The 20,874-nt window shown below is 41.3% G+C and overlaps 1 protein-coding gene across 2 annotated transcripts in view; it reads left to right on the top strand.

The window, feature by feature from the left end:
- Window positions 1-20,874, top strand: part of dock1 (dedicator of cytokinesis 1) — a 537,727-nt gene that overhangs the window by 374,452 nt on the left and 142,401 nt on the right. For both annotated transcript variants that reach the window (XM_061907548.1, XM_061907547.1), the window contains exon 28: window positions 4,751-4,852. In XM_061907548.1, coding sequence (XP_061763532.1) covers window positions 4,751-4,852 — 102 coding nt within the window. The remainder of the gene's footprint in view (window positions 1-4,750; window positions 4,853-20,874) is intronic.

Genomic DNA, 20,874 nt, shown 5'->3' with positions numbered 1-20,874 from the left:
AAGGCAAAATAATGCACCTTGGATGACAAACAGTTTGAAAAATGCATGTAAAAAGAAAAATAGACTTTATAAGGAGTTTATCAAATCAAGAACAGAGAATGCTGAAAAACGATATAAAAACTACAAAAACAAGTTGACCAATATATTGAGACAAGCAAAAAGGGAATATTACAAAAGAATGTTGCATGAAAATAAAAATAACATAAAGGCTACATGGAATATTTTAAATAAAGCAATAGGGAATAGGACAAGGCGAACAGAACTACCTAGATGTTTTAAAAAAGATAATATGTTAATTGAAAACAAAGATGAAATTGTCAATGAATTGAATCAATTCTTTGTAAATGTAGGACCTAGCTTAGCAAACAAAATACCTAGAGCTAATGATCAATCAGGGGATGTCTGGAAAAGGGAAAATAGGGTTATGCAGTCAATGTTTCTTAGTGAAGTGACTGAGAATGAAATATTATCTGTGGTTTACAAACTAAAAAACAAGACCTCAATAGACAATGAGGGCATTGACATGAGTATAATAAAAAACACAATTGATTGCATCATTAAACCATTGCATTATATAATTAATTGTTCTTTTAAAGTAGGAGTTTTCCCAGACAGTATGAAAACTGCTAAGGTTATACCTATATTTAAAACCGGAAATAAACATACATTTGGTAATTATAGACCAGTATCTCTCTTATCCCAATTTTCAAAAGTGCTTGAAAAACTGTTTGTTAATAAATTAGACTGTTTTATTGAAAAACATAAATTATTAAATGAAAATCAGTATGGATTTCGATCAAACAGGTCTACGAGCTTGGCCATCATGAACATTATTGAAGAGATTACAACTGCAGTTGATCAAAATAAATACACAATAGGAGTGTTCATTGATTTAAAGAAGGCATTTGACACTGTAGATCATCAAATTCTCATTTCTAAATTATATACTTATGGAGTCAGAGGAGTTGCACTGGACTGGTTAACCAGTTATTTACATCAACGACAGCAATATGTTGAGATCGATGATCATAGGTCAGAATGTATGAATATTGAATGTGGAATTCCACAAGGTTCGATTTTAGGACCCAAACTTTTTACTTTATATATAAATGATATTTGTGAGGTTTCGAAAATTTTACAGTGCGTATTATTCGCAGACGATACAAATTTATACTGTTCAGGAGATGACTTGAACATTTTAGCCAATAATATTAAAGAGGAAATGGTTAAACTAAAATTGTGGTTTGATATAAATAAATTATCTTTAAATTTGGAAAAGACTAAGTATATGGTATTCGGTAATAAAAGAAAGATGGAAGTTAGTTTATCCATAAACAATGTGAAAATTGAGAAGGTGTCTGAAATCAGATTTCTTGGGGTCATCTTAGATGAAAAGTTGACATGGAAAGCTCATATAATGCATGTGAAAAATAAGGTATCTAAAAGTTTATTTATTTTGAACAAGGTTAAATATAGTTTTCCATACAACACAATGAGAATGTTATATTGCTCAATTATTCTACCTTATTTCAATTATTGTGCAGAAATATGGGGAAATACATATCATAGCAACATAATGCCTTTATTTCTTTCACAGAAAAGAGCAATTCGAATCATTTTTAAAGTAGGATATAGAGACCACACAAATCCACTCTTCATTAGGTCAGGATTACTAAAACTAAAAGACATTGTAGAATTGAATACACTATTAATGATGTTCAAAGCGAGAAATAAAGTTCTTCCGAAGGACATACAAAAGTTATTTGTGTTCACATCTGAAGATGAAAACCACAGAAGGCCGTATGACTTTAAACATCCAAGAGTGCGAACAAATTTGAAACAAATGTGCTTGTCTGTTGTTGGTGTGAAAGCATGGAATTCTCTAAACAAAGACTTAAAAAGCTGTAAGAATATATTTGTTTTTAAAAAGAGTTACAAAAAGAGAAAACTGAAATTATATCAAACTGAGTTTTGATTTAGATTGGACGTGTCATTGTGAAAGTGCTTAAAGGAAAATGCAAAAGTTTGTTGGAGTTTGGGTGTTGGTGGAGGGAACGGTTATAAAGTCATCAAAAATAATTGGTGTTAAAAAGGGGGCAGATAAATATAAGAATATTATTCTTCCATCTGCTCCTTTCTGATCATGGAAATGTATAAGAAAGAAAAACAAAAAAAAAACAATGATAGTGTCAATTGTACGTGGCTTGTAAATATGCATTTTCATGAAAGGAATAAAAATAAATGATGATGATGATGATGATATGTAGAGCTTCAGTCGTTCAACAGTCCGGGGTCTCCGCTGTCGTATTTTACGCTTCATAATGCGCCACACATTTTCGACGGGAGTCAGGTCTGGACCGCAGGCGGGCCAGGAAAGTACCCGCACTCTTTTTTTATGAAGCCACACTGTTGTAACACGTGCTGAATGTGGCTTGGCATTGTCTTGCTGAAATAAGCAGGGGCGTCCATGAAAAAGATAGCGCTTGGATGTTGTTCCAAAACCTGTATGTACCTTTCAGCATTAATGGTGCCTTCACAGATGTGTAAGTGACCCATGTCTTGGGCACTAATGCACCCCCATACCATCACAGATGCTGGCTTTTGCAAATAATAACTAACTTAAAATTTCATGGCTGCAACACGTGCCAAAGTAGTTGGGAAAGGGCATGTTCACCACTGTGTTACATCACCTTTTCTTTTAACAACACTCAATAAACGTTTGGGAACTGAGGAAACTAATTGTTGAAGCTTTGAAAGTGGAATTCTTTCCCATTCTTGTTTTATGTAGAGCTTCAGTCCTTCAACAGTCCGGGGTCTTGTCGTATTTTACGCTTCATAATGCGCCACACATTTTTGATGGGAGACAGGTCTGGACTGCAGGCGGGCCAGGAAAGTACCCGCACTCTTTTACTACGAAACCTCACTGTTGTAACACGTGCTGAATGTGGCTTGGCATTGTCTTGCTGAAATAAGCAGGGGCGTCCATGAAAAAGATAGCGCTTGGATGTTGTTCCAAAACCTGTATGTACCTTTCAGCATTAATGGTGCCTTCACAGATGTGTAAGTTACCCATGCCTTGGGCACTAATGCACCCCCATACCATCACACATGCTGGCTTTTGAACTTTGCTTCCAGAACAGTCTGGATGGTTCGCTCCCCGTTTGGTCCGGATGACACAATTTCAAATATTTCCAAAAACAAATTGAAATGTGGACTCGTCAGACCACAGAACACTTTTCCACTTTGCATCAGTCCATCTTAGATGATCTCGGGCCCGGAGAAGCCGGTGGCGTTTCTGGATGTTGTTGATAAATGGCTTTCGCTTTGCATAGTAGAGCTTTAACTTGCACTTACAGATGTAGCGACTAACTGTATTTAGTGACGGTGGTTTTCTGAAGTGTTCCTGAGCCCATGTGGTGATATCCTTTAGAGATTGATGTCGGTTTTTGATACAGAGGGATCGAAAGTCACGGTCATTCAATGTTGGTTTCCGACCATGCCGCTTACGTGGAGTGATTTCTCCAGATTCTCCGAACCTTTTGATGATATTATGGACCGTAGATGTTGAAATCCCTAAATTTCTTGCAATTGCACTTTGAGAAACGTTGTTCTTAAACAGTTGTGGACAAAGGGGTGTACCTCGCCCCATCCTTTCTTGTGAAAGACCGAGCATTTTTTTGGGGAAGCTGTTTTTATACCCAATCATGGCACCCACCTGTTCCCAATTAGCCTGCACACATGTGGGATGTTCCAAATAGGTGTTTGATGAGCATTCCTCAACATTATCAGTATTTATTGCCACCTTTCCCAACTTCTTCGTCACATGTTGCTGGCATCAAATTCTAAAGTTAATGATTATTTGCAACAACAACAAAAAATATCAGTTTGAATATCAAATATGTGGTCTTTGTAGCATATTAAATAAATGATAAAATAAATGGGTTGTACTTGTTTAGCGCTTTTCTACCTTCAAGGTACTCAAAGCGCTTTGACACTACTTCCACATTTACCCATTCTCACACACATTCACACACTGATGGAGGGAGCTGCCATGCAAGGCGCCAACCAGCACCCATCAGGAGCAAGGGTGAAGTGTCTTGCTCAGGACACAACGAACGTGACGAGGTTGGTACTAGGTGGGAATTGAACCAGGGACGCTCGGGTTGCGCACGGCCACTCTTCCACTGCGCCACGCCGTCCATATTCAACTGAATATGGGTTGAAAAGAATTTGCATTCCATTTATATTTACATCCAACACCATTTCCTAACTCATATGGAAACGGGGTTCATGCAACAGCTTTTTTACCACTTTTGTCCTCCTGATAGCTGACGACGTTCTCCATGAAGCTCGATCCCTCCGTTCCTGTGAAGTCCTCAATGTCCCTGTCAGCATGCAAGCCCGCTAATTACCCTCAAGTATATTTGCGGGCTTTGTCTCCGCCCCCCCTCCGTCGTCTTGTCAGCCCGGCTATCTCCTCTGTGCAGCAGCGCGTTCGAACCCGAGCCAAACTAAGACAGGGCCTTTGGGGACATGGCCGGCTGCATAATCAGCCAAGACAAAGAGGTAGAGAGTGGAGGCCGGCGAGGTTAATGAGATCAGCAACACTGTGATTTTTGCCGAAACGAACGGGAAAAAGCCTGAACTCCTGTCCAATCAAGTCTGCGAGTTCGTAGGAGTCGCGTTCAGACTTTTCCAATTCCAACTTGATTGCATATTGAACGCACGATCTTCTCTTTCTCTTCTCCAGGGGAGCTTTGTGGCCAGCATGACTGCCACGCTGAGGCAGATGGACGACTATCATTACGCTCACCTGATCGGCACCTTTGGCAAGATAAGGAGCGACGTGGTGGTGAGTGTGCCGTATCAGCGCCCGGGTGTCCATCAGACCCCGACACTCAACCTCGTCCTTTTTGACGTGGGAAGCCGCAGCTCCGCGGTTCTTTGCCGGGCGAATAACGCTGGCCATTGTCCTTAGGAAGGGCGGACTCGGCCGCAAAATGTCATGAGTGAGTGACAGAGAGAGAGAGTGAATGAGTGAGCAGTGTGAGAAAGGTGTTGCGGTAAAAAGGAAGAAGACGGCGCGGACAGCATGGACGTGGTTTAGCTCGATATTTATTATATACCGTATTTTCTCGTATATAGTATGCACCTGGCTAGAATTACTGCCGGGTCAAACTCCATCCATCCATACATCCATTTTCTACCACTTATTCCCTTTTTGGGGTCGCGGGGGGCGCTGGCGCCTATCTCAGCTACAATCGGGCGGAAGGCGGGGTACACCCTGGACAAGTCGCCACCTCATCGCAGGGCCAACACAGATAGACAGACAACATTCACACTCACATTCAAACCAATTTAGTGTTGCCAATCAACCTATCCCCAGGTGCATGTCTTTGGAAGTGGGAGGAAGCCGGAGTACCCGGAGGGAACCCACGTATTCACGGGGAGAACATGCAAACTCCACACAGAAAGATCCCGAGCCTGGATTTGAACCCAGAACTGCAGTACCTTCGTATTGTCAGGCAGACGCACTAACCCCTCTGGCACCGTGAAGCCCCGGGTCGAAATCGTTTCGCAAAATAATTAGCGCATGCTTAGCATTATTAGTGCATGTCTAGAATTTCCACCGGGTCAAACTCGTCACGTCACGAGTCATCATTTTCATACTGGAGGAGGCTGATTTCAATCAGATTAAAGGGGAACATTATCACCATTTCAAAAGGGTTAAAACCAATAAAAATCAGTTCCCAGTGGCTCATGTTATTTTTTGAAGTTTTTTCTTCCAAATTTTACCCGTCCCGGAATATCCCTAAAAAAAAGCTTTAAAGTGCCTTATTTTCGCTCTCTCGAAGCCACCGTCTATTTTCCTGTGACGTCACACAGTGCTGCCAATACAAACGAACAATGGCGGATACCAGAGCAAGATATAGCGACATTAGCTCGGATTCAGACTCGGATTTCAGCGGCTTAAGCGATTCAACAGATTACGCGTGTATTGAAACGGATGGTTGGAGTATGGAGGCAGAAATTGAAGAAGAAACTGAAGCTATTGAGCGAATAGCTATTGACGCTATTCGGCCACGTTTGCGTAAAATGTGCAGACCAACCGATCAGGACTTTCGCATTGACACTGGATCGACTTAAATCCGTCGATTGGTAAGTGTTTGTTTGGCATTAAATGTGGGTGGAAGGAAACGCTGGATGCAAATACAACTACAAATGTACATACAGCTAGGCTAAATAGCATGTTAGCATCAATTAGCTGGCAGGCATGCCGCAACCAAATATAAATAAATAAATAAATAAATGGGTTGTACTTGTATAGCGCTTTTCTACCTTCAAGGTACTCAAAGCGCTTTGACACTACTTCCACATTTACCCATTCACACACACATTCACACACTAATGGAGGGAGCTGCCATGCAAGGCGCTAACCAGCACCCATCAGGAGCAAGGGTGAAGTGTCTTGCTCAGGACACAACGGACGTGACGAGGTTGGTACTAGGTGGGGATTGAACCAGGGACCCTCGGGTTGCGCACGGCCACTCTTCCACTGCGCCACGCCGTCCCCAGGCATTTGCTATTATCCAACGTAACCATCTATTATTATTTATCAAACATAACCATCTACTATTAGTTATCAAACATAAACATCTACTATTATTAAACATAAACATACATCATTCTTTATCAAACAAACATCTACTATTATCAAACAAAACCATCTATTATTATTTATCAAACATAAACATGTACTATTATTAAACATAAACATGTACTATTATTAAACATAAACATGTACTATTATTAAACATAAACATACATCATTCTTTATCAAACAAACATCTACTAGTATCAAACAAAACCATCTATTATTATTTATCAAACATAAACATCTACTATTATTAAACATAAACATCTACTATTATTAAACATAAACATACATCATTCCTTATCAAACAAACATCTACTATTATCAAACAAAACCATCTATTATTATTTATCAAACATAAACATCTACTATTATTAAACATAAACATGTACTATTATTAAACATAAACATACATCATTCTTTATCAAACTAACATCTACTATTATCAAACAAAACCATCTATTATTATTTATCAAACATAAACATGTACTATTATTAAACATAAACATACATCATTCTTTATCAAACAAACATCTGCTATTATCAAACAAAACCATCTATTATTATTTATCAAACATAAACATCTACTATTATTAAACATAAACATGTACTATTATGGCCCTGCGATCAGGTAGCGACTTGTCCAGGGTGTACCCCGCCTTCCGCCCGATTGTAGCTGAGATAGGCGCCAGCGCCCCCCGCGACCTCGAAAGGGAATAAGCGGTAGAAAATGGATGGATGGATGGATGTACTATTATTAAACATAAACATACATCATTTTTTATCAAACAAACATCTACTATTATCAAACAAAACCATCTATTATTATTTATCAAACATAAACATCTACTATTATTAAACATAAACATACATCATTCTTTATCAAACAAACATTTACTATTATCAAACATAACCGTCTATTATTATTTATCAAACATAAACACCTACTGTTATTTACCAAACATAAATATTTATTATTTATTATCAAACATAAACATCTACTATTTTTTTACAGTTTTTCTGAGTTTTTAGCAATACTAAAACAATAATTACAAAAGGAAAATAGAAAAAGTTAACACTTTATAAACAAATACTAGAACCTAAAGAATTGTTTCAACAACAATAAAATAATTTTGGTTTTACATGAATCAACAACATCAACAAAACTCACCTTTGTGATTTCGTTGACTTTATCGTTGGGGAATGCATCTGCTTTCAGTGTCGCAGGATATCCAGACATTCTTGCCATCTCTGTCGTAGCATCGCCGGTAAATAGCAAGTTAGCATCGATTAGCATGCCGTGCTAATCGATGCACACTACACGTAAATCAACTTGAATCCGTCCCTGATCGTGTTGTTACACCCTCCGACGGGGCATGATGTCTCCAAGGTACCAGAAAACGGTCGAAAAAACGGAAAATAACATAGCTGATTCGACTTGATGCCTGTGATGCGGTAGCGAAAAATGGCGTTGACTACCTAGGTGACGTCACATTCCGACGTCATCGCTCAGAGAGCGATAAACAGAAAGGAGTTTAATTCGCCATAGTTCACCCATTTAGAGTTCGGAAATCGGTTGAAAAAATATATGGTCTTTTTTCTGCAACATCAAGGTATATATTGACGCTTACATAGGTCTGGTGATAATGTTCCCCTTTAAGATCTATTCAGTTGGATTTAAGGTCCAAGCTATAGAATATGCTAAAAAGAACAGTTAGCAGCTATGTTTTATTCATATACCGTAGCTGCGTGTGTCAAATATGAGTAGAGGGCGCTAGTGATTCTTCTTGGGACTACTGTTCTGCAGAAGAAGTGACAACAAGCAGTGTTTATTTTTTCTTCTCGCTTGCACTTTTAACATGGAGGATTACATATCTAAACTAAAACAGTTTTCTAAACTGGACTTTCAATCGAAGCAGGAGGTAATAAAGGAAGATCTCCATCGAGACAGAGAGACTTTTAAAACTGAAGAAAGATAAGGAAGACTTCTATAAACAAGTTAATGATGCTTTTGATCAGAAGGAGCTGTGCTTGGACTTCATTTATAAGTAAAGGTAAGACCATAATAAAGTTTTTTTTCATTAAATATGCTTTTCATGATGGTATCCTTACATCACACTCAAATTTATAAGCGCAGGCCTAAATTTGCATGCCTTTGGTAAGTGCCGGAGTGAGAAGAGGTTTTAAATTAATTAGCGCCCAAGCGGCAATTCAAGGAAATACGCTATGTAAACAATAGAATGGAGTGTGACACTAATCCAAATGTGCGTGTTGAACGACTATTGTGTAGAGATTAGCTGTAGTGCAGGGGTCGGCAACCTTTGCCACTCAAAGAGCCATTTTGACCCGTTTCACAAAATAATGAAAATGATGGGAGCCACAGAAGTCATTTGAAATTTAAAATGAAATAAAACTGCATACAGAGTTTTTTTTTTTTGCTTTGTGCTATGTATAAACCAGGGGTCTCAGACATGCGGCCCGCACCTTATTATGAAAATGTACTATTAGTGCGGCCCGCGAGCTTTACATGAATGCCAATATTTCCGACAGACTCCCGAATTTCACAGCGACTATTTTCGCAAATGTCTGCTTTTTTTCGCCCTGACATTAATAAGAAGGGCGTGCTATGATGGCACAGCCCTAAGCGCCTCCTACAACCGGTGCCAACAGCTTGCCAGCCCAATTACTTGTTGTATGTGGCTTTTAATGGCAGTTGAACATGTATGCCTTGCCGTCACAAGGCATACTTGTTCAACAGCCTTACAGGTCACACTGAGGGTGCCCGTTTAAACAACTTAAACACTGTTACTAATATGCGCCACACTGTGAACCCACACCAAAAAAGAATGACAAACACATTTCGGGAGAACATCCGCTCTTCACTGTAACACAACATAAACACAACAGAACAAATACCCAGAATCCCATGCATCCCTAACTATTTGGGCTACATTAAACACCCCCGCTAAACCAATATATATATATATATATATATATATATTAGTAGTCTTTATTTATTTGAAGGGACAATGCACAGAAACAGATATGTTCTGCACCAGATTATAGCTAAATAGCTAATTTCCATCTGCAGTCCCTGGCTACCTAAATTAAAGGGATACAAAAGTCAAATTATGACAAAAAAATCATAATAATAAATCATAATAATAAAATATAAAAATAAAAAATAATAGTATGTAATCAAATTAAGAAAAGTCATAAAATGCCCTTTCATGGACATACTTAATATACAATTCAACCATGAATTTTACCATGAATTGATTAACGTGGACCCCGATTTAAACAAGTTGAAAAACTTATTCGGGTGTTGCCATTTAGTGGTCAGTTTTACGAAAAATGCACAGTACTGTGCAATCTACTAATAAAAGTTTCAATCACTCAATCAATCAAAACCATACCTTATTTACATCATCACACAGAGACAATACATGCTCCTGTTCACATCTGTCATCATTTGTATATTCAACCATGATTTTAACAGACACACCTCACAATTTAAAACACAAATGCTGTCGCGGATAAATATAATACACATTAAGTTGTTCGTCAAACAAAGTGGCCACCTTATTGACCGTGTGAGCCGCTTTGATTTCTCCAAAGCCACTTTTTGACCACAATTGTGTCGAAGATGCAGAGAAGGAGGCAGGCATTGAATAGGGAAACATGATTTAATTAAAGAACAAACAAAAAGTGTACTAACAAAAATCATGCACGTTGCGGATAACAAACTAAAAGCGCTAGCACGGGAGATGGAAGATAACGAGCCTAGCGTGGAAGCTAGCAGGAGAACAAGAACAAACAAAAGGGTACTAGCAAAAAGCGCGCGCGAGGCGGATAAAAAAAACTAAAAGAGCTAGCATGAGAGCTAGCAGGAAAGAGAATTTGTTACTTGTAGTATGAAAACAAAACGAAAGCAGCTGTCACGCCAAATTTCTTCCCCCCTACAAAAACCTTCCCCCATTTACTTCCGGGCTCATGATTAATACAGACGTTATAAAAATATAACGCTATATTATAAAAATACAGACGTTTTGTTAACGCTATATTATAAAAAAATTAAAAAACAATTTACAAACACAAACTATGGGATGACGCATTTACTTCCGGGGTCACATTTCCTCTTATGTCATAGAAATTTGCCGTGACACACGCCAAATTTCTTCTCCCTACAAAAACTTCCCCCCCGCCCCCATTTACTTCCGGGGTCATGATTAATACAGACGTTTTGTTAACGCTATATTTTAAAAATACAGACGTTTTGTTAACGCTATAATATAAAAAAATGTAAAAAACTATTTACAAACACAGGCTATGGGATGTCATAAGAGGAAACGTGACCCCGGAAGTAAATGCGTCATCCCATAGCTTAAAAACCAATTTACAAACGTAAATTGGTTTTTAATTTTTTTTATGATATAGCGTTAACAAAACGTCTGTATTTTTAGAATATAGCGTTATATTTGTATAATATAGCGTTAACAAAATGTCTGTATTAATCACGACCCCGGAAGTAAATGGGGGGTAAGGTTTTTGTAGGGGGGAAGAAATTTGGCGTGACACAGGGAACAAAAGACAGTAAGCTACAAACAGCTACCAAAATATAGCTTAACGCTACGCTGCAATGACAAGACACGACACGACAGGAGCGACAATAATCCAGCCTTGACTGGAGGAGAAAACAGGTCTGAATAGGAGCGGGCTGATTGACACCAGATGTGGCCAGGTGCTGAGGGGAAACAGCGCTCAGGGAGAAATACAGGAAACAGACGAAATAAAAGCTCTGACAGGAAATACAACACACGCAGAGGAAAAAACTAGAACACAAACAAACTGTCAGGGGAAAGCCTGACAAATTCTGTATGAAGCCTAAGTTTGTTGTGAGGTGGTTCCATTCCTTTATGGCTTTATATGAAAAGGCTGATTGTGCCAAATATTTTTTTTTTTTTACATATGGGTACAGGTTGATTGGTAACACTAAATTGGCCCTAGTGTGTGAATGTGAGTGTGAATGGCCCTGCGATGAGGTGGCGACTTGTCCAGGGTGTACCCCGCCTTCCGCCCGATTGTAGCTGAGATAGGCGCCAGCGACCCCGAAAGAGAATAAGCGGTAGAAAATGGATGGATGGCATCTGGGTACGCTACACTGCCCCCTGGTGGAGGCTGGTGTGTTTCTAGTTGTCCCAGCAGATGTAAACTGGACAAAGTGCTTAAGTGGCGCTGGTGCAGTTTTATTTACGGATCCGACGGGCCTTTCGTATCGATGCTAATCTTTGAATGTTAGTGAAGTTTAAAAATCTATATATTTTTGGAGAACTAAACAGTTTTCGGTCAAGGATTTTGAGCGATTGTTTGTGCAAAGTTTCCAATGCCCTCAGTGTCATTTTGCATGCCCGCGGCCAACATGCCGTTGTTCATATTTCCAGCTAGATTGAACTCATTTAACAAATGAAAAACATCTCTTTAACTCATAATTTAGCCAATGGATGAAATCCTCATTTCTCCTCTCGCGTTTTTCCCTTCCCTTAAAGAGAGGTTTAAGATGCAAACTTAAAGCATGATGATGACAGTTTATAGAAGTGTTTCTGGTCTGGAGTGTCAGCACATTGCCCTTCACCTCCTCAGTTCCCAGTGGAACTCGAGCACAGGGCAAAACTTGGCAACCTTGGCTGAGTCCCCCTTGTGAGGCCACTCGGGAGTTGACAAGATAAACAATCACTGCGAGGAAGCCGGATCTTTGCACGGATTGATTGTTCCTCTTGCAGCCACGGCCACATCTCAAAGCTGTCTGCCGCTTTTATTTGTTCCTCCAAACCTACCACCTCAGAGCCCATAAGATGGACAAACTTTACTCCTCGGCTCTAATTTCACACCTGCAGCCAAGGAAGTTGTATGCAGCTTTGACCTGAAAAACTCATCTTAAAGGCGGGAATTTTGCCTATCATTCGCATTCCTCCGGTTGGACTCCGCCAAGGCTGTCCTTTGTCACCGATTCTGTTCATAACTTTTATGGACAGAATTTCTAGGCGCAGTCAAGGCGTTGAGTGGTTCCGGTTTGGTGGCCGCGGGATTAGGTCTCTGCTTTTTGCAGATGATGTGGTCCTGATGGCTTCATCTGACCGGGATCTTCAGCTCTCACTGGATCGGTTCGCAGCCGAGTGTGAAGCGACCGGAATGAGAATCAGCACCTCCAAGTCCGAGTCCATGGGTGGAGTGCCATCTAGGAGGAGACCCTGCCCCAAGTGGAGGAGCTCAAGTACCTAGGAGTCTTGTTCACGAGTGAGGGAAGAGTGGATCGTGAGATCGACAGGCGGATCGGTGCGGCGTCTTCAGTAATGCGGACGTGGTACCGATCCGTTGTGGTGAAGAAGGAGCTGAGCCGGAAGGCAAAGCTCTCAATTTACCGGTCGATCTACGTTCCCATCCTCACCTATGGTCATGAGCTTTGGGTCATGACCGAAAGGATAAGATCACGGGTACAAGCGGCCGAAATGAGTCTCTCCCTTAGAGATAGGGTGAGAAGCTCTGCCATCCGGGAGGAACTCAAAGTAAAGCCGCTGCTCCTCCACATCGAGAGGAGCCAGATGAGGTGGTTCGGGCATCTGGTCAGGATGCCACCCGAACGCCTCCCTAGGGAGGTGTTTAGGGCACATCCAACCGGTAGGAGGCCACGGGGACACGTTGGGAAGACTATGTCTCCCGGCTGGCCTGGGAACGCCTCGGGATCCCCCGGGAAGAGCTAGACGAAGTGGCTGGGGAGAGGGAAGTCTGGGTTTCCCTGCTTAGGCTGTTGCCCCCGCGACCCGACCTCAGATAAGCGGAAGAAGATGGATGGATGGATGGATTCACATTCCTTTTTTAATGCTTTCTAACTAGTAAAAGTCGAGTTCTAAACAAGAAATGCAAACTACGAACATAATAAAACAATCACTGTCAGGTTCAAACACTGATGCCATCTATTAGTCAGACAAGAAGCAAGGAATCATGCAGAGACAGAGTTCAATTTAGCTCATGAGGTGACACGTGTGGCCAAACTACGTTCTAAAAAAATCCTCCTGTATTTATTAGGAAAGTCCCTATTACATCACTGTCGCTGAGGGAAGGGGGTAGACCCGACAATTCCAGTTGTACTCAATATATGATTATACAAAAATGCAAATATGTTGACACTTAGTGCTATCGCCCTGTCTCTGCTTTGTCTGGTCCCGGTACCCAATATTCGGCCTTGGTAGTCAGCAGGCCGAGTCTGGGCAAAACACTGATAAAAAGAGGCTAGCAATCTCCACAAATACAGAAATACTACTTCAGCACAAATTAACAATACTTTACAGCATGGGTGTCAAACTCTGGCCCGCGGGCCAATTAATTTCATTTGGCCCTTGAGGTAATATCAAATTAGGATTAGAGCTGGCCCCGAATTAAGATATACCGCGGCGATGCCTCTGTAACACTGCATTCACCGCTGATACTCGTACTTGCCAACCCTCAAAATTTTCCCGGGAGACTCCCAACGTTCTGTGCCCCTTCCGAATTTCTCCCGATTTCCACCCGGGCAACAAAACCGGGGGCGTGCCTTGAAGGCACTGCCTTTAGCGTCCTCTACAGCCTGTCGTCACGTCCGCTTTTCCGCCATACAAACAACGTGCCGGCCCAGTCACAGAATATATGCGGCTTTAACACACACAAGTGAATGCAATGCATACTTGATCAACAGCCATAAGGGTCACACTGAAGGTGGCCGTATAAACAACTATAACACTGTTACAAATGTGCACCACACTGTGAAGCCACACCAAACAAGAATGACAAACACATTTCGGGAGAACATCCGCACCGTAGCAAAACATAAACTTAACAGAAGAAATACCCATAACCCTTTGCAGCACTAACTCTTCCGGGACGCTACAATATACATCCCCGCTACAAACAAACCCCGCCCTCCCAATTTTTATTTGATGTGCCATTGATATTTATTAAAATTTGAAACTCAATTTTGCATGTGACAATAAAGTTATATAAGCTTTGCTTGTTTAATATTCAATGCAAAACTTGTTTGGGTCCCTATTAAAAGGTTCATTTGTTCAACCTTGGCCCGCGACTTTGTTCAGTTTTAAATTTTGGCCCACTCTGTATTTGAGTTTGACACCCCTGCTTTACAGTAACGGCCCTTAAGCATCAAGTTATGATGATAACATATACATAATTATTCTAACAATCACTTACTGTACAATGTCTGCTCTTACTGAGACGCCAACCGACGGGAATTCATCCTAATCCTCCCAAAAGGTAAAAAAAAAAAAATGTTCTTGTGCAAACTGTCTTTCTCGCGACCAAAGTTGACCAACTTTTCTGTTTATGGCCCCAACCGTCAATAATTCAGGTGCATAAAATTAACTTTCACCGGTTCAGTGGTAACGCAGCAGCTCAATATCGGTTTCAAAAAGTAAAATGTATGACTTTTTACACGGACGTAGCGAGAAGTAAAGAGCGCCGATAAACCTTAAAGGCCCTGCCTTAGCGTGCCGGCCCATTCACATAATATCTACTACTTTTCACACAAACACAAGTGAATGCGAGGCATACTTGGTCAACAGCCATACAGGTCACATTGAGGGTGGCCGTAAAAACAACTTTAACACTGTTACAAATATGCGCCACACTGTGAACCCGCACCAAACAAGAATGACAAACACATTTAAGCATTTAAGTCTCACCTTAAAACTCATCTGTATACTCTAGCCTTTAAATAGACCTCCTTTTTAGACCAGTTGATCTGCCGCTTCTTTTCTTTCTCCTATGTCCCCCCCTCCCTTGTGGAGGGGGTCCGGTCCGATGACCATGGATGAAGTACTGGCTGTCCAGAGTCGAGACCCAGGATGGACCGCTCGTCGGGACCCAGGATGGACCGCTCGCCTGTATCGGTTGGGGACATCTCTACGCTGCTGATCCGCTTGAGATTGTTTCCTGTGGACGGGACTCTCGCTGCTGTCTTGGAGCCACTATGGATTGAACTTTCACAGTATCATGTTAGACCCGCTCGACATCCATTTCTTTCGGTCCCCTAGAGAGGGGGGGTTGCCCACATCTGAGGTCCTCTCCAAGGTTTCTCATAGTCAGCATTGTCACTGGCGTCCCACTGGATGTGAATTCTCCCTGCCCACTGGGTGTGAGTTTTCCTTGCCCTTTTGTGGGTTCTTCCGAGGATGTTGTAGTCGTAATGATTTGTGCAGTCCTTTGAGACATTTGTGATTTGGGGCTATATAAATAAACATTGATTGCATTGATTGATTTCGGGAGAACATCCGCACCGTAACACAAATACCCAGAAACTCTTGCAGCACTAACTCTTCCGGGATGCTACAATATACCCCCCCCCCCCCCGCTACCCACTACCAAACTCCCGCCCACCAAAACCCCGCCCACCTCAACCTCATGCTCTCTCAGGGAGATCATGTCCCAAATTCCAAGCTGCTGTTTTGAGGCATGTTAAAAAAAACAATAACGCACTTTGTGGCTTAAATAATGAATATGGCAGTGCCATGTTGGCATTTTTCTCCATAACTTTAGTTGATTTATTTTGTTGCATTATTTAATGCAGACCTGGGCAACTTAAGGCCCGTTAAGCTTTTCAATCTGGCCCGCCGGACATTCCCAAATAAATGTTTTCGATCTTTAAGATGGAAAGTGTAGCTGCCATTGTGATGTTTTCAAATGACCGTATTTCTTGAACCATACAAAGTATTTCAATGGTTGGAATCTGCGCTTTTGCATGATATACTAGTTACTATGGTAACCTAATTAGTTACTATGGTTACTACGTCACAGCAGCTCAGAGGAGGACCCAAGCGTTTCCACAGACGGGGAAGGAGCTTTTCACAACAAAGTTCTAAAGCGTAGTGATATATCAGATTTTAGGTGGGTTTATTTTGTACCTTTCGCGTTCATATTTCACTGTTTGTTGCGTTTTTGTTGCGTTTCACTTGATTGTAAAATATGTCGATTGGAAAGGGGGTGTGACGTTCATATTATTGTCAATATTCAGTGTTTTATCCTTCATAGAAAATGTTTTAATTCCATTACGTTTTTTAAGGCGGTCTGCCATAACGTTTTTAGCATTCAATCAGACATTATTGTAAAGTTTTGTATTAGTGTCTGTAAAAATAAATGTACCGGCCCACCAGACACATTTTTTCCTCTAAATGTTGCCCCCGAGTAAAAATAATTGATACATCACAACAAAATTAGGCATATGTCCCGGCAAGAAATCTGCCTTCAAAGGACTCCGGCTTATTAGTGATTCCCAAAGCCCAAAAAAAGTCTGCGGGCTATAGAGCGTTTTCCGTTCGGGCTCCAGTACTCTGGAATGCCCTCCCGGTAAAAGTTCGAGATGCCACCTCAGTAGAAGCATTTAAGTCTCACCTTAAAACTCATTTGTATACTCTAGCCTTTAAATAGACTCCCTTTTTAGACCAGTTGATCTGCCGTTTCTTTTCTTTTTCTTCTCTGTCCCACTCTCCCTTGTGGAGGGGGTCCGGTCCGATCCGGTGGCCATGTACTGCTTGCCTGTGTATCGGCTGGGGACATCTCTGCGCTGCTGATCCGCCTCTGCTTGGGATGGTTTCCTGCTGGCTCCGCTGTGAACGGGACTCTCGCTGCTGTGTTGGATCCGCTTTGGACTGGACTCTCGCGACTGTGTTGGATCCATTATGGATTGAACTTTCACAGTATCATGTTAGACCCGCTCGACATCCATTGCTTTCCTCCTCTCCAAGGTTCTCATAGTCATCATTGTCACCGACGTCCCACTGGGTGTGAGTTTTCCTTGCCCTTATGTGGGCCTACCGAGGATGTCGTAGTGGTTTGTGCAGCCCTTTGAGACACTAGTGATTTAGGGCTATATAAGTAAACATTGATTGATTGATTGATAATAATGTGTTAATTCCACGACTGTATATATCGGTATCGGTTGATATCCATCCATCCATCCATTTCCTACCGCTTATTCCAGGGGTGTCCACACTTTTTCTGCAGGCGAGCTACTTTTCAATTGACCAACTCGAGGGGATCTACCTCATTTATATATATCATTTATATTTATTTATTTATGAAAGAGACATTTTTGTAAACAAGTTAAATGTGTTTAATGATAATACAAGCATGTGTAACACATATAGATGTCTTTCTTTCACAAAGACAAGAATATAAGTTGGTGTATTACCTGATTCTGATGACTTGCATTGATTGGAATCAGACAGTAATGATGATAACGCCCACATTTTCAAATGGAGGAGAAAAAAAGTGGTCCTTTCTGTACAATACCACATGAAAGTGGTTGGTTTTTGGCATCTAATTCATCCAGCTTCCATACACTTTACAAGAAAAACATTGGCGGCAAATTCCGTAGCTTGCTTGATTGACATTCACGGCACCCGAGGGTCTTGTGAGATGACGCTGGCTGCTGCCAGTTCATTATTATGAAAAAATGACAGAGAGGAAGGCGAGAAACACTTTTTATTTCAACAGACTTTTGCGCCGTCCCTTCCGTCAAAACTCTAAAGGCCGACTGCACATTTCCTATCTTCACAATAAAAGCCCTGCTTCATGCTGCCCGCGCTAACAAAATAAGAGTCTCGGAAAGCTGGCGTGCACAAGTGATGTGCACGCCAGCTTTCTGAGGGATCGCTTGTGCACGCCAGTTTTCCGAGACTCTGTATTTAGTTAGCGCAGGCAGCATGAAGCAGGGCTTTTATTGTGAAGATAGGAAATGTGCAGTCGGCCTTTAGAGTTTTGACGGAAGGTACGGCGCGAGAGTCTGTTGAAATAAAAAGTGTTTCTCGCCTTCCTCTCGGTCATATTTTCATAATAATGATCTTGCAGCAGCCAGCGTCATCTCACAAGACCCTCCGGTACCGTGAATGTCATTTAAGTGACGTCTTGGTGAAGATTGATGATCACTCATTTTTAGGTCTATTTTTTTTAAAAGCCTGGCTGGAGATCGACTGACACACCCCCCGCGGTCGACTGGTAGCTCGCGATCGACGTAATGGGCACCCCTGGCTTATTCCCTTCGGGGTCGCGGGGGGTGCTGGAGCTTATCTCAGCTACAATCGGGCAGAAGGTGGGGTACACCCTGGACAAGTCACCTCATCACAGGGCTCGGTTGATATCGGTTGGACAATATGGGGATATCGGCAAAAAAGCCATTATCGGACATCTCCACTCATAATGATTGTGAACGATAGGAATGTTCCAAAAAAGTTCAGCGCCCCTTTAAATACGGTATAGCTTGGTTGGTAGAGTGGCCGTGCCAGCAACTTGAGGGTTCCAGGTTCGATCCCCACTTCCGCCACCGTTTGTCACTGCCATTGTGTCCTTGGGCAAGACACTTCACCCACCTGCTCCCAGTGCCACCCACCCATATTGGGTTTCACTATGTAAAAGCGCGTTGAGTCATTAGAGAAAAGCTCTATATAAATATACTGTACTTCCTTGAATTGCCGCCGGGGCGCTAATTAATTTAAAACCTCTTCTCACTCCGGCGTTTACCAAAGGCATGCAGTAAATTTAGGCCTGTGCTTATAAATTTGAGTGTGATGTAAGGATACCATCATGAAAAGCACAATTAATTAAAAAAAACGGTATTATGGTCTTACCTTTACTTATAAATGAAGTCCATGCGCAGCTCCTTCTGATCAAAAGCACCGATAACTTGTTTTATAGAAGTCTTCCTTATCTTTCTTCAGTTTTAAAAGTCTCTCTGTCTCGATGGAGATCTTCCTTTATTACCTCCTGCTTCGATTGAAAGCCCAGTTTAGAAAACTGTTTTATTTTAGATGTGTAATCCTCCATGTTAAAAGTGCAAGCGAGAAGAAAAAATAAACGATCGCTGCTTGTTGTCACTTCTTCTGCAGCCGAGTAGTCGCAAGAAGAATCACTAGCGCCCTCTACCACCAGGAGTCATTTAATGACTCATATTTGACACACGCAGCTACGGTATATGAATAAAACATAGCTGCTTACTGTTCTTTTTAGCATATTCTATAGCTTGGACCTTAAATCCTACTGAATAGCTCTTAATCTTCTTCCCTTTATGTGATTTCAAATGACTGAAATCAGCCTCCTCCATTTTGAAAATGATGACAGGGGAAGTGTCACCCGTGACGTGACGAGTTTGACCCTGGGGAAATTCTAGACATGCGCTAATAAAAATGATATTTTGCGAAACGAGTCTGACCCGGCCTTAATCCTGAGCCGGCGGTAACGGTAAACATGCGCTAATTATTTTGCGAAAAGAGTTTGACCCGGCAGTAATTCTAGGCAGGCGCATTCTATATACAGTGGGGCGAAAAAGTATTTAGTCAGCCAGCGATTGTGCAAGTTCGCCCACTTAAAATGATGACAAAGGTCTGTAATTTTCATCATAGGTACACTTCAACTGTGAGAGACAGAATGTGGAAAAAAAAAATCCAGGAATTCACATTGTAGGAATTTATTTGTAAATTATGCTGGAAAATAAGTATTTGGTCGACCATTCAAAACTCTCACTGATGGAAGGAAAGTTTTGGCTCAAAATCTCACGATACATGGCCCCATTCATTCTTTCCTTAACACGGATCAATCATCCTGTCCCCTTAGCAGAAAAACAGCCCCAAAGCATGATGTTTCCACCCCCATGCTTCACAGTAGGTCTGGTGTTCTTGGGATGCAACTCAGTATTCTTCTTCCTCCAAACACGACGAGTTGAGTTTATACCAAAAAGTTCTATTTTGGTTTCATCTGACATCATGACATTCTCCCAATCCTCTGCTGTATCATCCATAACTCCTCGTGTTTGGAGGAAGAAGAATACTGAGTTGCATCCCAAGAACACCATACCTACTGTGAAGCATGGGGGTGGAAACATCATGCTTTGGGGCTGTTTTTCTGCTAGGGGGACAAGGACGATTGATCCGTGTTAAGGAAAGAATGAATGGGGCCATGTATCGTGAGATTTTGAGCCAAAACCTCCTTCCATCAGTGAGAGCTTTGAATGATTATTTTCCACCATAATTTACAAATAAATTCTTTAAAATTCCTAGATTTTTTTTCCACATTCTGTCTCTCACAGTTGAAGTGTACCTATGATGAACATTACAGACCTCTGTCATCATTTCAAGTGGGAGAACTTGCACAATCGCTGGCTTTTTTTGCCATTCAAGGAAATA

Source organism: Nerophis ophidion, linkage group LG08 (genome assembly GCF_033978795.1).
Source record: "Nerophis ophidion isolate RoL-2023_Sa linkage group LG08, RoL_Noph_v1.0, whole genome shotgun sequence".
NCBI classification, from domain to species: domain Eukaryota; kingdom Metazoa; phylum Chordata; class Actinopteri; order Syngnathiformes; family Syngnathidae; genus Nerophis; species Nerophis ophidion.
The sequence above is the reverse complement of the archived record's forward strand: the minus strand, read 5'-3'. Positions and strand labels throughout refer to the sequence as shown.